The sequence below is a fragment of the Halichoeres trimaculatus genome, unplaced genomic scaffold (assembly GCF_033239565.1).
Source record: "Halichoeres trimaculatus isolate MK-OKI-2021-1 unplaced genomic scaffold, fHalTri1.1 fHalTri1_scaffold_12, whole genome shotgun sequence".
NCBI lineage: Eukaryota > Metazoa > Chordata > Actinopteri > Labriformes > Labridae > Halichoeres > Halichoeres trimaculatus.
In genome coordinates this window covers 8,441,987-8,456,793 of record NW_027437190.1, presented here as the reverse complement: position 1 = coordinate 8,456,793, position 14,807 = coordinate 8,441,987, and the positions used below count along the sequence as shown (strand labels likewise).

At 40.5% G+C, this 14,807-nt stretch overlaps 1 protein-coding gene across 50 annotated transcripts in view; it reads left to right on the top strand.

Moving 5' to 3' along the window:
* rims2a (regulating synaptic membrane exocytosis 2a) overlaps positions 1 to 14,807 on the top strand; it is a 196,227-nt gene that overhangs the window by 110,713 nt on the left and 70,707 nt on the right. For 24 of the 50 annotated variants that reach the window (XM_074683217.1, XM_074683215.1, XM_074683203.1 and 21 more), the window contains 10 exons: positions 287 to 386; positions 511 to 634; positions 2,508 to 2,554; positions 2,733 to 2,845; positions 3,506 to 3,553; positions 7,145 to 7,275; positions 7,963 to 8,155; positions 9,855 to 10,008; positions 12,546 to 12,572; positions 13,774 to 13,842. In XM_074683217.1, coding sequence (XP_074539318.1) covers positions 287 to 386; positions 511 to 634; positions 2,508 to 2,554; positions 2,733 to 2,845; positions 3,506 to 3,553; positions 7,145 to 7,275; positions 7,963 to 8,155; positions 9,855 to 10,008; positions 12,546 to 12,572; positions 13,774 to 13,842 — 1,006 coding nt within the window. The remainder of the gene's footprint in view (positions 1 to 286; positions 387 to 510; positions 635 to 2,507; positions 2,555 to 2,732; positions 2,846 to 3,505; positions 3,554 to 7,144; positions 7,276 to 7,962; positions 8,156 to 9,854; positions 10,009 to 12,545; positions 12,573 to 13,773; positions 13,843 to 14,807) is intronic. The other 26 variants (XM_074683235.1, XM_074683225.1, XM_074683234.1 and 23 more) reach the window with 5 other exon arrangements.

Here is a 14,807-nt window from a genome sequence, read left to right as displayed (position 1 = left end):
ACGAGTGAGCACTGCTACACAGAGCAGCACCACCACAGCGTGCTCCTGGGGGAGACACCACAGCTCTGGACAGATTTACAAATCACAGATGCAGTTTTACCCCTTAAGACTGACAGTGAATACCTTTAAGGCAAATGCCAAAGTATAGTTATTAGCAGGATACTTCTAGCGGAAAAAAACTTGAGTATCATTAAAATGGGATGCATGTGATGAGTGTTCTTAGCGCAGCAAACTCAGACTATCAAAGCTGACTCATGTTTTTAACAACACCTCTCTGCTTCCACAGGTGGTTGGTGGCAAGATGACAGAATCTGGTAGACTTTGTGCTTTTATCACTAAAGTGAGGAAAGGAAGTCTAGCAGACACTGTTGGACACCTCAGACCAGGTATTTAAACACATTCTTCATGCAGTGAATTCATGTTTAGCATGCTCTAAAAGTGCATAAACATTTGTTTTATTCCACAGACAGCAGTAAAAACATTACCTGTGTGTCTGTGGTGTTTTCACAGGTGACCAGGTGCTGGAGTGGAACGGGAAGCTTTTACAAGGAGCCACATTTAAAGAAGTTTACAATATCATTCTTGAATCCAAGCCTGAGCCACAGGTGGAGCTTGTGGTCTCACGGCCTATAGGGTGAGCCGTCTCTGCAAACACACTCTGCCCTTCACCCTGTCTGTAATACCTGGCTACCTCTTTCGTAGTCAAAGCTGGGATTGGTTCCTGGCCCCTGTCACCTCATGAAATGAGTAACAAGTAAACATGGATATCATTCTATGTTATACGAGTCCAGATTTTCAAACTTCTAGATGTCCTTGTGTTGCAGAAATGTCTAAATCTGTCTGTGAACTGATCAAAACTGTCCGTTCTAAAAATAGCAACAGATCTTCACAAGACGTGCTGAAATGAGACTTCTCCTGTGTTTACTAAACACATTGAAGATGAAAAGTTATTAAAGGATTGTTATAATCTCAATGGGCGTGGCCACAAATGACCACCAAACTTGACTTTTTTGCCGCTTCATGAAAATCTTGATTACTCTCTTGTACAATGTTGGATCAGGACCAAAATGCACACACGTTGAGTGTCTTATCCCCAACACATATACATGCTTCTTTTAAGGGACAGCGCCCCCTACGGTGAACAGGAAGTCATGTGATTTCCTCTGTCATTAAAAACTCCTCCCTTTTTTGAAATTTTCTTTTTAATGGCACTCAAAATTCTCTCTCAAGCCTTCTTAAAGCATCACTGATCAGGTCATGTCCTGGAGTTAAGGGTGTGTCTATACCATCACCTTAGACTCACAAATGGGGCCAGAAACCAGGAAGTAATAGTGATTCTGTCGTACAAGGTCCAGTGTCCTTTAAATAGTGGTTGTAGAGGAGGGGTGGGCCTCAAACACAAAGGTCTGCTTATAGCTCTGCCCCCAACAGGCCTCTACAGAGCCAGCCAATCGGAGGAAAGGGGGTTTGTGGGAGGAGCATTCTTAAAGAAACAGCAGCCAAAATTAAGTGTTTAAAAAAGAGACTGAAATAAGCTTTTTTTCTGAAACACTAGGGAGAGAAAAACTAACTGTAAATCATGAACAGCCTATAAAAAGCAAAATATCCCCTCTTTTACCAGGTTAAGAGCTAGGTTTTTGCCCAGAAGCCAGTGCAATGGCAGCATATGGAGGTTTAGATGTCATTTTTAAAGTTTTTTTTTTTTTTCATTTTATATAAATTTAACAACTGTGTGGTTTTAAACATACCCTGGTTTAAGCTAGTCCAATCCAAAACAACTGTATTTTTTAAGCCCTTGAACAACCACAGTTGACCAAAGTGCCGTACAGGAAAATAAATAAAATATCACAGCAGATCACATGAGAAAATAGAACACTACATGTAAAACGCAGAGACAATTTTAAAGACATAAATCACAAATAAGTATCATAAGTGAAATTAAAAAAAGCAAACAAACAAACAAAAAGTAAACGACAGTTATTAAAAGCACCAATACTGTCATTCATAATTCTTTGCAGAAGACGTAAAATGAACAAGTGTCCGAAATTATAGGATTTTGTATCCCATTGTGGCTTTTTTCTACAAGCATTACTAAAAAATAATTTGAAAAAACTTCCTTTGAAAATGAAGACTTGAGTTTCTCATTCAACATATTTAATATATGCGACCTAGCCTCTCTGGCTGTGGCTCAGTCAGCTCAGACCAACGACGCCCCATACGAGACAAAGTGACAGTCCTCTGTTGCTTTGGCCTCTGTTCCTGTACACCCTCCCCTCCTGGTTGTTTTGTAAAGGGTTAACAGTAAGGGAAACAGCAGCACCTTTGTCGATTCTTATATCTGACCTGCTTTGTGCTGCTGAGGGAGCTTCTGGGTGAATCAAGACTAATGTGGTGCTTACAGTCATTACGGCACAGTGCAGTCAGCATTAGCTCAAATTGATCTTTTCCATCCTCTCCCTCTCCCCTTTTCGTAACGCTAACATTTTTCTGTTGTTTCTTTCTCCCAGCGATATTCCAAGGATACCAGACAGCACACATGCACAACTGGAATCAAGTAAGTCTTCTTAAACCTCTTTTCTTATCCTGTTTTATCCTGTGAATCAGTCTGAAAACATCAAAGAGGAAATGTCTCAGGACTTGTAAATTTCCTGCCTCTACTCATGATGCTAAAACTACATAGTAAAAACATCAATGCTGTTGTGGATGTAACTGTGTCCTCTGTGCTCGGTCAGGTTCAAGTTCTTTTGAATCTCAGAAGATGGATCGCCCGTCCATCTCCGTCACGTCCCCTATGAGTCCCAGCATGCTGAGGGACGCCCCCCAGTACCTGTCAGGACAGCTCTCAGTGAGTGACCTCAGCATGTCATACAGCGTACATGTAAAATCCTCTGAAAAGACACTGCTTTGTTAGATTTTTTGGCTTCTATTGGAAACATATGAGTATATTTTGATTGTATTCTTAAAAATGTGCATTGATTATGCAGCTCGAGCAAAGGAAAGCCAGGCTACTCTGTTTTGTCAGTTATCTTGTATAAAAACCCTGGAGGGGTAAATGGGTAAAGCGTTGCATCATCAAACCGTTGAGTTCTTTGAAAAGACCTTGTAAGATGAGTAATCCAACACAGCAGAGACCTATAGTAAGATATTTTTGGAGCAGTCTTTTTATTGAGTTAAGGAATAAGAAGTGTCTAACGTCACTTTGACGCAAGACGTGGAGCAGGGGAGCAAATTTTCCAGAGTATAAGAAAGGGGAAGAGATAATTGTGAGTCATTGATGATTTCAAAGAGTCTGTGCAGAAAAGAGGAGAGAAGCTTAGAGACAAGGAATCAGCAAAGAAGAGAAAATATAGGTAAAAGAGGAGAAAGTGAATTAAGACTAAACCCACAGGATTAAATCTCTTTTTTTAGGTGTATTGAAGTTTTGTGGTTGTTTATGGGGTTTTGGTTTTATGCATTTTCTTTCTTTTTTCTTTTTCTTTTTTGCTGATTAATTTTGCTTATCCAGAGCCAAAGCCTTAGTAGAAGAACAACGCCTTTTCCCCCTAGGGTCCAGGTAATGGGCCCTGTCTGCAGGGCACAAACTATTTGGTATTTGCTCATTGACTGTCGACTGGCCTTTTTCTGTTTCCATACTTTGAAAATGCATTCGGGGGGAAGTGGCAGCTACGAGTTTCCCTCTCAGTGCAGTGCATTGTGTCATTTTTCCTCAGTTTGATTTCTTGGTATCACTGTTATGAGGAGAGTTGTTATAACTCATTTTAACCCATTCACATTATTATTTCTTGACAGTGCATGCTCAACTAATCTGCTCACCTTTGAAGAGACACTCTTCCATTGCCTGATTTGACACCAGACTTTAATGATCCTTGGATTACACATGCAGTAACTTTGGCAATGCAGGAGGGTGTCTCCCTGAATTACTTTGGGACAAAAGGCTTCAGTTCTCGTTTCAGTGTGACATGAAACCCAGGTCCCCTCACTTATCCACAGGAGGAACCGTGTTGTGGGTCATTTTGCCTTCATTTCATGTTACAGTGAAAGAGTACCAAGTCCACTGTCCTGTGTTGGAAACAAACTGCATTTTTCCCTCAGGATGAGAGAAAACTTATAAGCAAATTGTACCTCTCTAATAACAGACATCAAACTGAACAAAGCTTTGAAAGCTTTGCTTCAGTCACAGAGTCTCTTATAATCCACAGTTTGAAACATCAGTGCGTCTTTTTATAATTTCTTTCTTTTATTTTTTGAGGTATCTTGCAACAGTCCTGCTTGCAGTCTTACCTCACAGATACTGTTCTTTTATGTTGTTTTGTTTAAGAGTACCCCAAAAACTGACTGCAAGAGTCTGCAGACTCATTGATCGAGCTCAAACGTGGCATGGAGCAGAATCTGACGTTCTGAGTTATCTGTCATGTGTCGTTTGACCTAGTTCATTTGTATTTGTGTTCCTGTTTTATGTTTTAGTAAATCATCTATAAAATTAATAGACGTGATGTTAAAACCAATTCATTTTTTTCTTTTGTTACTTATGTTTCCTGGACAGTGTTTATGACTACCAGTGTTATGGTATTCAAATTCAGGACTAAGACTCAAAATTAGACTTAGACTTTGATCCAAGCAAAGATGACTCGTACTTCTACTTTGACTTCTTAGGTACCCAGAAGACGTGGAGGCAAACTCAGACTTATTCATTGATAAAGAACATTTGTTTTATTGATTTATTTTTTCTCTTTGAAAAGGACCTGATGATTTTTTTTTTGTTTGTTTAGGGTTAGGGCATGTGTGTTTGCCTGCATGTGCCACAAATCAGGTGTTTTTGCTTCAAATGCTTTACAGTAAATACAACTAAAATCCGTGCAACATGTCCAACATGTTAAAGGTAGAGTCTGCAGTAATTTTTGTTACTTGTCACCAAACACAACATTCAAATTGGGCTCCTCCTCCTTGGCTCAGTGCCAGCAGCAGCACACACACCCACTACCTCTGACTGTGATAACCTGAACACAGTCACCAGCCCAGCAACCACCTGTAGCATCCTGTTTCTACATGGGAGAGACTTGAAAGCCATCCACCTGACTTGGCACGTTAGCACAAGCTAATGACGGGTTATTTGAAGCATACCTGGTTAGCAGAAAACTAACTCACGTTGCTATTCAGCCAAGCTGCTCTCCAAGTGCCCAAAAGTGATTTAAAGCCGGGCCAAGTTTCACCCTTGTTTAGTAAAAAGCTTTATCTGTTTGGCACCTCATTTCACTTTGGTTGGGTTTTTTTTCTGCTCCATGCTTTGTGCAATTTTGTATTTTCTTATACTCGCCAACCAGCACGCAAAGTCACTTGTGCACTGAGTGCTCTGTGATTGGCTGGTGTAACCACATCTAGTTTACAAAACATTGACATACAGGCTGAGGAGAGAGTTCGTGGCAGACACAGACACTGACACATATTTAGAGGCCCAGAAGTGACGATTGAGCAGGACTATTCCTGTAAAAATTGACATTTTACTTTTGAGTAAAATCCTGCAGACTCTACCTTTAAAAAGCATTAAGAGCAAGACAGGAAAACGTTCAAACTAAAAGAGACCTGTTCTGTGTGCATTCAGAAAAAAGATGAGTCATGCAAAAGCTAACATGGATGTCCGAAACGTTAAGCTACCGGTCATGTTTGCGAGCTAAAGAAGTTCAAAGATTTTTGGATAATTAAAATTTTGATTGAATGCAATAACAAAAATAAACCCAGTGGGTTGCTTTTATTTTTCAATTTAGCGGTCATCTGTGGTGATCCTCCACAGCCGAAGTAATGACTGCACTTCCATGTGAAGTGTGTGCACTTATCAGTAATTTCACTCTCTGAATCTTTTGGTAATAGATAAAATGGGTTTTCATTCATGCATAAGGTCTCACTCGGTCAGTCAGGCTCAAACAGTGAGTGGTCAGGAGACCCTAAGGAGAGCCTGTTTGTATTAAATAACCCAACTTAGACTCATAAAAGAGGGACTTGACTCAGACTTAACTCAAACACTAAAGACATGATACTCAATCTGGATTCAAAGTTAAGTGACTCGACTTCAACACTGTTAAAAACCATCTTTATGATTTTAAGACAGGCCTTTGTAAAAAGGGTTTAGTTGTTATTGGAAGTATCTGTAAAGCTCAGAAGTCATCTGGTACAATTTGTTTTTCCTACTAGAGCCCTCTGCTGTTTGTTCTTGCCAGTGAAATCTTTTGACTTGTGTTGAATGCTTTTAGCTGCATGTCAAACCAGTAGTTTTACACTGTGCGGGCTCTTCATGTAACCTTTCTGAAGAAGTATGGACGAGAGCTTAGAAGTCGTACTTCTCATTTCATCTGATTTTTTTCAGGCTTCAGTTTGACTTTCTGTCTTCTTCTAAGTGTCCTCTTTTGAAGTCCATACTTCCCTTCCAGTGTGACCTGTCCTTATTCCTCACACAACTGCATGGTTGATTTCTTTATGTTGATGCCTGGAGAATATGTGAGGGAGTACTATGAGAGGCAACATCAACACTTGTAAACTGTATTACTTCTACTGAGCACACTAATGATTTTAGAGCATGTTGCCTTGAGCATTTTATTTCAGTTTGCTTCAGTGGAAGTGACATTCAGGCCAATTGCATTCAGTTCCATTCAATAAACTTTATTCATCCCTGCAGGAGAAGTTTTTTAATGACGAGCATAAACACATACGCTTCAAAACACCAAAGCTAGGAGCAACTGAAACAACGACAATACAGAAAGCAAACACATATCTCCCAAAACACATCTTTTCATGAAGGAACACTCAGAATTGAAGTGTCAGGATAACAGTTTGATACTGTTTTGACATGTTTTGCATTTTCACATCATATAAGCACTCAAACACTAAGTTCATGAGCACTATTATCAAACTGCACACCAAGCATGTGACCTGACATGACAACATTTTGAGAGGCAGACACCCTCCTTTTTTTTACCCAGAAGTTGAATACCAGAGAAGACTCTTCCGGTTCTGTCCTGTAAAAATTGATTGTTTTGTAACTTTAATATATGATTTGATTAAGTCGTCTTCTCCTGTATTTAACTCTGTATGGTGTAAGTCTTTCTGGGTCTGAGCAGTCTCTCATTAGGCTATGACTCCTCTTCTCCCATAGGTCAAACTATGGTATGACAAAGTGGGCCATCAGCTCATCGTCACAATCCTGGGCGCCAAAGACCTGCCACCCAGGGAAGATGGCCGGCCCAGGAACCCTTACGTCAAAATCTACTTCCTCCCTGATAGAAGGTAAGAGTTGAGACAGTGACTGTAAACCCAGATCATTCAACGACGCATCATGTGACTCATTTGATCAGATGCTGAACATTAGTGGGGAAGTTTAGATGTATTTGAAAAGAGAATCTGAGTTTATTCTCTGTGACGTTGGCGTGGTACCACAGGGTCTTCTGTAGCCGTTAGCTTCTCAGGAGCTATATGAATAAAAATAGAGTGTAAATGGGCTAAATGGACTGTATATATAAAGCGCTTTCTTTCGTGTTCACCCACTCAAAGCGCTTTTATATTGCTTGTCACATTCACCCATTCACACCACACATCCACACACGGACAGCAGAGGCCTCTGTGTAAAGCGCTATCAGGATTAATTAATCCCATTCACACGGCACTGACACAGCTGCTGGGGGCAGTTTGCGGTTAAGTGTCTAGGACACCTCAGCATGTGGACCGCCTGGGATTGAGCCCCGCTCCTCAGATACTGACTAACTGGTAGATTTTGTTGAGAAGCGTTTTGTGCTCCTGTTGAAAAAGGCAGGAAGTGGATGTTTAGTGGATACACTAAGTGGACATGTTCAGCGAGATAATAGGTCATCATCTCATCTCATCACCAGCATGCTCTATCTTGTGCTCCGTGCTGTGTGGTGCTGTTGACTTCTTGTATTCGTGGCTCTTTTCTATCATGGTTGTAAATAAAAACAGTTTGAATTATTGTTCCTCCAGCGACAAAAGCAAGAGGAGAACAAAAACGGTAAAGAAATCCTTAGAGCCCAAATGGAACCAGACCTTTATGTATTCGCCGGTGCACCGGCGGGAGTTTCGGGAGCGCATGCTGGAGATCACGCTGTGGGACCAAGCCCGGGTGAGGGAGGAGGAAAGCGAGTTCCTGGGAGAGGTAAGAGATCCACACACCCCACCCATCAGGGACAGTGTGGACTCTGTCAAACTTGGTTTGGCTCATCAGGCTCTTGATAAAACTCTGACAACATAATAACACACCTTACGCATGGATATCTGTTTGTTGTTTTTTTAATTGTGGGTGAAACTTTATCCATCCATATCTACAAGACTGAAGAAGAGCCTTACAGAGGGGGCTTTGAGCATTACAGCAGTGTCTTCTCTGTTACTTTTATTACATTTAGAAAAAAAGAAGTAGTAATATATTTTGTTTTTCTTATTTTAAGGAGACTTTTAAGCTAGTTAAAAGCATTACTGGGGTTTTCCTGGTTCAAAGTAGGCTGATGCAGTACCCACTTTATTTTATTCACTTGTTCAGCCCAACATTCTTTAAAGCAGCATTTTTCAGGGATTTTAACTTAAGTCTTTAATCTTTATTCACCAATGTGTTGTTAAATCATCTTTTCATCTCAAGAAGAACTTGTGTTTTCTTTCTGCAAGTGTGCCAAATTTAAAAATTCACACTACAAGACATTGTGTTATCTTTTACAGACGTATAGAAGTTTAGCTCTTCACCTGAGCTACATGATTATCACATTAACACATAATAATGGGCTATATTTTATAGCTCTATGACAGTCTGAAACAGTTCTGGTTTGTCTTTGCACCATAGACTGGTGCCTTTTTAAGGTCAGGTTTATATCGTAGTCTTAATATCTTTATTAAAATCTTTAATAAAAGCTTGAAATAGTGTTAATTTAAATGTGAAGGTATAAAGGATTAGTTGTAATTTTCAAATATTCAGATTTTAGTGTATTGAAAGAATTATTGAAAGAATAATTGAATAATTCATGTTACTGTTATATTATCTTTAAAATTTATTTTATCCATTGTTCTTACTTGTCTTGGCTGTAATGCAGTGCAGCAGCCAGACAGTGGCTGTAGGGCAGATGGAAGCTGTTGCTTCCATAGAAACGTATCAACATTACAATACAAAGGACAGTTGATGGTAAATTTAATGTGGCAGAGAGATTCAGAACTGAAGAAAAACAGATAAAATGAAAAATGAGGTTAAGCTAAGCTAATGCTAAGTAAAACTAAAAATATTGATTATGTCTTAAAATGTATCAGACCTAACTAGCATGTCTACAACAAAGGTGTTAATTGGCCAATAGCTAACTCTGGTACAGATAAATGGCTGTTCACTGTTTAAATAAACAAATGAATAAACAAGTAGGTCTGGGATAAAGTTATTAAGGTGCCAAGCTAGCATGACCTAGCTATAACCTGTTAGCCTGCCTGTATGATTCACCTCCCTCAGTTCACACCTCAGTGAATGTTTAAGTCAATAACATATTTTTACTGTGTTTTAGCTTTCGAGTATCGATGTGCATTCTTCTTTAACACATACACGTGTTGAGGCTGTTTGATACGACAACTTGCCATAACCGAGACATAAAGGCACTCAGTATTAATAAGTTCAATAAATAAAATAATAAATAATAACACATACCCTACTGACAGTACCAGAGAGAGAAGAGGCCGAGGGAACATGACATACTAACGCCAGACATGTGCTACATTTTAATTTCTACACAGTGAAAGTCAAAGACTCCTTCACCTGTAGCAAAAACACTGAGACGCACTCCATGCCTGAGAAGAACACACCTGATTACCTGGCTTTTCTCCTTTTACAGATCCTCATTGAACTAGAGACTGCTCTTCTGGATGATGAGCCGCACTGGTACAAGCTACAAACCCACGACGTGTCCTCCATCCCACTCCCACGTGCCTCCCCGAACGCTCAGCGCAGGCAGCTCCACGGAGAGAGTCCAACACGGCGGCTGCAGAGTACGTAAACCTCTTTGTCTCTGACGCACGCCACAGAACACATGATGTACTTTTTAGAGTGACCATTCAGCAGAGAAAACATAACGCAGGGAGATATAACATATTCTGTGCACACTCAAAGATGCCAACAAGGTGAGGTCAGCTTTTTTTATTTATTACTTACTTTTGAGACTGCAAGCTGAAATCCCTACTCTGTGTATTAGTAAGTTCCCAATATCCCAGCGAGACACAGAGGGAGGAACACAGAGGTTTTACTGTGTTCAATGTCTCTGTGATGAGAAAAAAAATGTCACCAAACATACTAGAGGTGATCTAAACCAAGTGCAGCTGTATTTATAAACCTTTATTTACAAGTACAATTATTTGAAGTATGTTTTGTTGAATTTGCAAATTAAACAATGTATTTAAGGTGAATGAAATCTTTAATATTTTCATAATGTGAATTTGAGCAGTGTGGGCAGTGTTTATCTAAGTGTAGCCAAAGTTTTAGCTTTTTTTAACATGCTCACTAGCACTCTACTTACAAGGATGGGCTGAAAAGTTCATAGCCTGATGAGGAAGGAGTTATGCCATAGTGATGAAATTTGGCATGCATTACAAACATTTATATGTCTGTGGGTGTCAGATACATTTTCTGACACCTACAGCATGGTTAATTTTTTTTAACACGGTCAGTGTTTTCTTCGTTGTTGCTGTGGCAGAATGTCAGGACCTTGGGTCATCTTCAAGGCTCTCCCTACCCTTCTTGAAATCAGCTGCCCACTTTTTCAGAGTTGATAAAGCTGGAGCATCATCTCCTAATGTATGAACAATGTTGGCGTGAATTTTCTTGAGGGTCAACCCCTTTTTCTGCAGATGTTTTTAAAAAAATATTCACAAAATGTCTCTGGTTCTACTTTTCAAAGTCCTCAAACACTGAACCCGCGCCAGTTAATCTGAAAATAAACCATGCTGTAGGTGTCATAAAATGTTGAATTCAATGCATGACAAGTTTTATCACTATGGCATAACTCATTCCTAGTCAGGCTACGAACTTTTCAGCCCACCCTCGAAGTCCTGGCATGCATGCACGCACAACGGTCTCGAACCTGGGTAGATCTGGTAATGTAGTAGTCGTGTCCAAATTGCAGTCCAAAAAGGTTTATTTGGTCTGGCACCTCATGACAAAGTTAGACAGTTCTTTTACCCAGACCAGTGGGATTTGGGACAGTATGAAATGTCCCTCATCCCAGTTTACTGTCTACTTAAAGAGCAAAAAGTCCCAGCGTTGGATAAAGGAGTATATAGGGATCAGGGAGAAGGCAGAGAGGATGGTAAACAGGGATAAGGGGCGTTTACATGCTGTCACACACCTGGGATACTGTCCTAAAACTGTTGGACAACAGGGGGCATGGTCATCCTGCTACTTCATGTAGGACAACTGACCATCTGTAATTAAGAGGAGAGATGAGTCACAACAACACCACATGACTCTTCTGAAGAAGACTGCAAGAAAAAAGAAACCACACTGGTCTGGTTACAAAAACTGTCTGGACTGAACTCCTGGTTTCTCAATAATCAGGTTATGTCTGTAACGATACAGCTATATTTCACCCAGTGCTCCATTTTTATTTTATAACATCACAGATGTTTTCTTACTAGCTACTTCTACTGGTATCACTAATGGTAAACAGACTGTGTTCACAAAGTGCTCCACTACTCTTCAAGCAAAGCAGTTTTTTGTCACATTTACCCTTTTACACCACATTTATACACTGATGGCGGAGGCTATTACCCCATCAGTATTAACCAATCCCAGTCACACAGCACTGGCACCAATGGGGATAGTTCAGGTTGAGTGTCATACCTTTGTAGTAGGGCTGAACAATTTATCGTTTTCAGATCGAAATCGCAATTTTAGACAATGCAATTTTGAGATCGCCAAAGCAGCAATTTTTTGCAGCGCTCCTGACTGACTCAGGATCTGTTGTGTCAAGTATTATACACATTCTGTCTTACAAATTTGTAGACAATCTATATGTTAAAAGTGCTGGTAAGCAGGTCAACAACACAAAGCCTCTGTTTAGGAGTAGAAGTTGATGAAAACAGATTATTTATCATCACTATTGATGATTAAAAAATCGTGAATTGCAATATCTGCCAGAAAAATTTGATATTTTCCTAAAATCGTTTGGCCCTACATGTGAATATCCCAAAGCTTAATTTGAAGAAAATCGTGAATCGAATTGAAATCACAATATCTGCAAGAAAAATCGCAATTCAATCTTTTCTTAAAATCGTTCAGCCCTACTTTGTAGACAGCAAGACTGAGACTGAACTCCAAACTTTTTGATTTGTAGGGGACTGACTTCATTATAAAGCACTTTTCAAAACAGGTTACAAAGGCCTTTACAAATGGAAAGAATAAACAGTCAATAAAAGGGGGATTAAAATCAAGGTCCACTGGTCAATCACAAACTGTTTTGAGTTTTAAAAAGTTTCTGTGTCTGAGTTTGTATCTCTATGTCACATCTACCTCACTGCTTCTGCTTTCACAGACAAAGGCTCATATTCACAGAACTCAGGTAAAAGCAGCGCAGCTCTGAGGAGCCTCTGCGTGTCCTCCACTCCTCTTCAGAGAGGCATCCTCGTCCCCTCACTCTCTTCCCTCTTTCCATGAAGGGTGCAAGTTGGTGCGATAAACTTGTCAATTTTACACCACATGTTGGAAATCCATTCAGGCTACAGCACATTTGCACCCTCCAAGGAAACAGAGATTAAGGACACAGTGGTCCCCACTATCTCAATCCCACCCTGAAACCAACCATGTCCTGCAAAACTGCAAAAGAGCCCAGAGCTAATTGACAAATTCAAAAACCCTTTTCTTAGTCTGACCACTTGCCCGTCTCCCATCGTGTTTATTCAGTTTCATTGTTCCTGATATTAATATTTTTCCTTTTAAAAATGAACAAAATATCAGCTAACCTTATGGCTCATTCTGCTTTGCTTGTGTTTTTGTGTTTGGGTGTGCATAAGTTTATAAAATTGTTCCTACGTGGGTGTAGATAACTTTGTGAGTCCTGTGTGAAACTTTACTATTCTGAATCATCCAGAGCAGAAGTTGAGGAAATTGAAGAATCACTGTTTTTTTTTTTTTTTGTAAACATACCATTGCTGAAGTGTCTCTAGTTCATGTACTGCAGCACAGCTTTACTGTACTCTCCCTGCTGGATACTCTGGGCCTGGCTGCCTCCACAACCAGGATGGTTTTCAGGGTGTTTGTGTGAGAGTGAGGTGAAAGAGCTGACAGCTGTAAAAAGTCTCCAGCCAACTGAGATGAGGGGTTGGGAGCAGCAGTGCCAGAGTGCAGCACTTGTCATTTCTGATAAGGCACATGTGCCCAGTTGATTTAAGATGACTGAATAGTGAAGGCAGGAGGGGGCAGCAGGAAGGAGGGGGTCATACTTTCAAGAGGTAGGGCAAGGAGAGGGGGGACAAGGCAACTGAAAGGAGAGCTGTAAACCATATCAGCTCTGCAACCTCTACATGTACACTGAGGGATTGAATGTGTCTTTTTTCAAGTGTCAAGAGGAAAGATGAAGAGAGATTTGCAGTGAAATGCAGCTTTATTTATCAGAGTTGACAGGCAGGTAGGCCTATCACAAAGGATGGGTTCATATAACAACACAGGAAAGAAAATGACCCACTCTCATCTCATCCCTGTGTGTCTCATCTCTCCACATTTGATTCTTCACCTCCTCACTTCTCTTCCTTTTTCTTCCCAAGGATCCCAGAGGATAAGTGACAGTGAGATTTCGGACTATGATTGTGAAGATGGTGTGGGGGTAATAACAGGTAAGTCAAGTTGTCAACAGCAAGTTGGTGAAATCTGAAAAAGGAAACGGCAAAGAGACTGTGAAGAGGTGTAGTGATAAACTGGCTTCTCATGCTGTGTATTTATCTTTTTGTTTACTCCCTTCACACAACCTCCTTCACATCATTACCCTTCGAATACGTCCCAGACTTAAACCCTAAAAACCCTGTTATATAGCTGAGCAGCAGGTTAAAATGCTGCAGCCCATCAGCAGCAGAGCTCTGAGATTTCTGTCTGCCTCTGCACTGCAAGCTCCTGTTCTGCTGTACTCACAAGACTTCAGCAGCACACCCACGCTGCACATCCAAAAAGGAGCAGCAGAGCTGTTACCTGGAAGAAATCTTCAGACAAGTGCAGAGGAAGAATGAAAAGTGCCTGAAACATGAGCATGTAGAATAATAATCCAGAACTGGAAGAGAATAACACTGAAAAAGGTAGAAAGTCATTAGTTTGACGTCTGCCTGTCCTTTAGGTTGAGGACATGGTCATGCTGTACTTCCCTATGAGCAGATAAGGCCACAGAAAGGGGGCTGGGTGCTGAAATGAAAATAGATTAAGTCACTTTTTTCCAGACAGACGGACAGCTAGAGGACAGACATTGGCAGGACCTCACTGATGATTCTGTATCAGAGGAAAACCCTCCTCCAGCCTCTTTAACATTCTCATCAGACACTCCCTGCCTCGCCATGCCAGCCCCCCTCTCTTCATCCTCTGTGGAGGGGATGCCCCTCTGATTCTTTACTGAGACTCCACCTCACGCCTGTTTATCCTGCAGTCTTTGCATCAACTCTCTGACGTAATTAACTTCAAATATGACCTGATAATATCCTTATATACTGTATTCTCACTAACACGTACAATACAGTTATGTCATCTTTTCAGCTACCATTGTTGATTGCTTCTGAGAGATGTAGAGGAGTTACAGAAGTGAATCTTATGCTTCGGA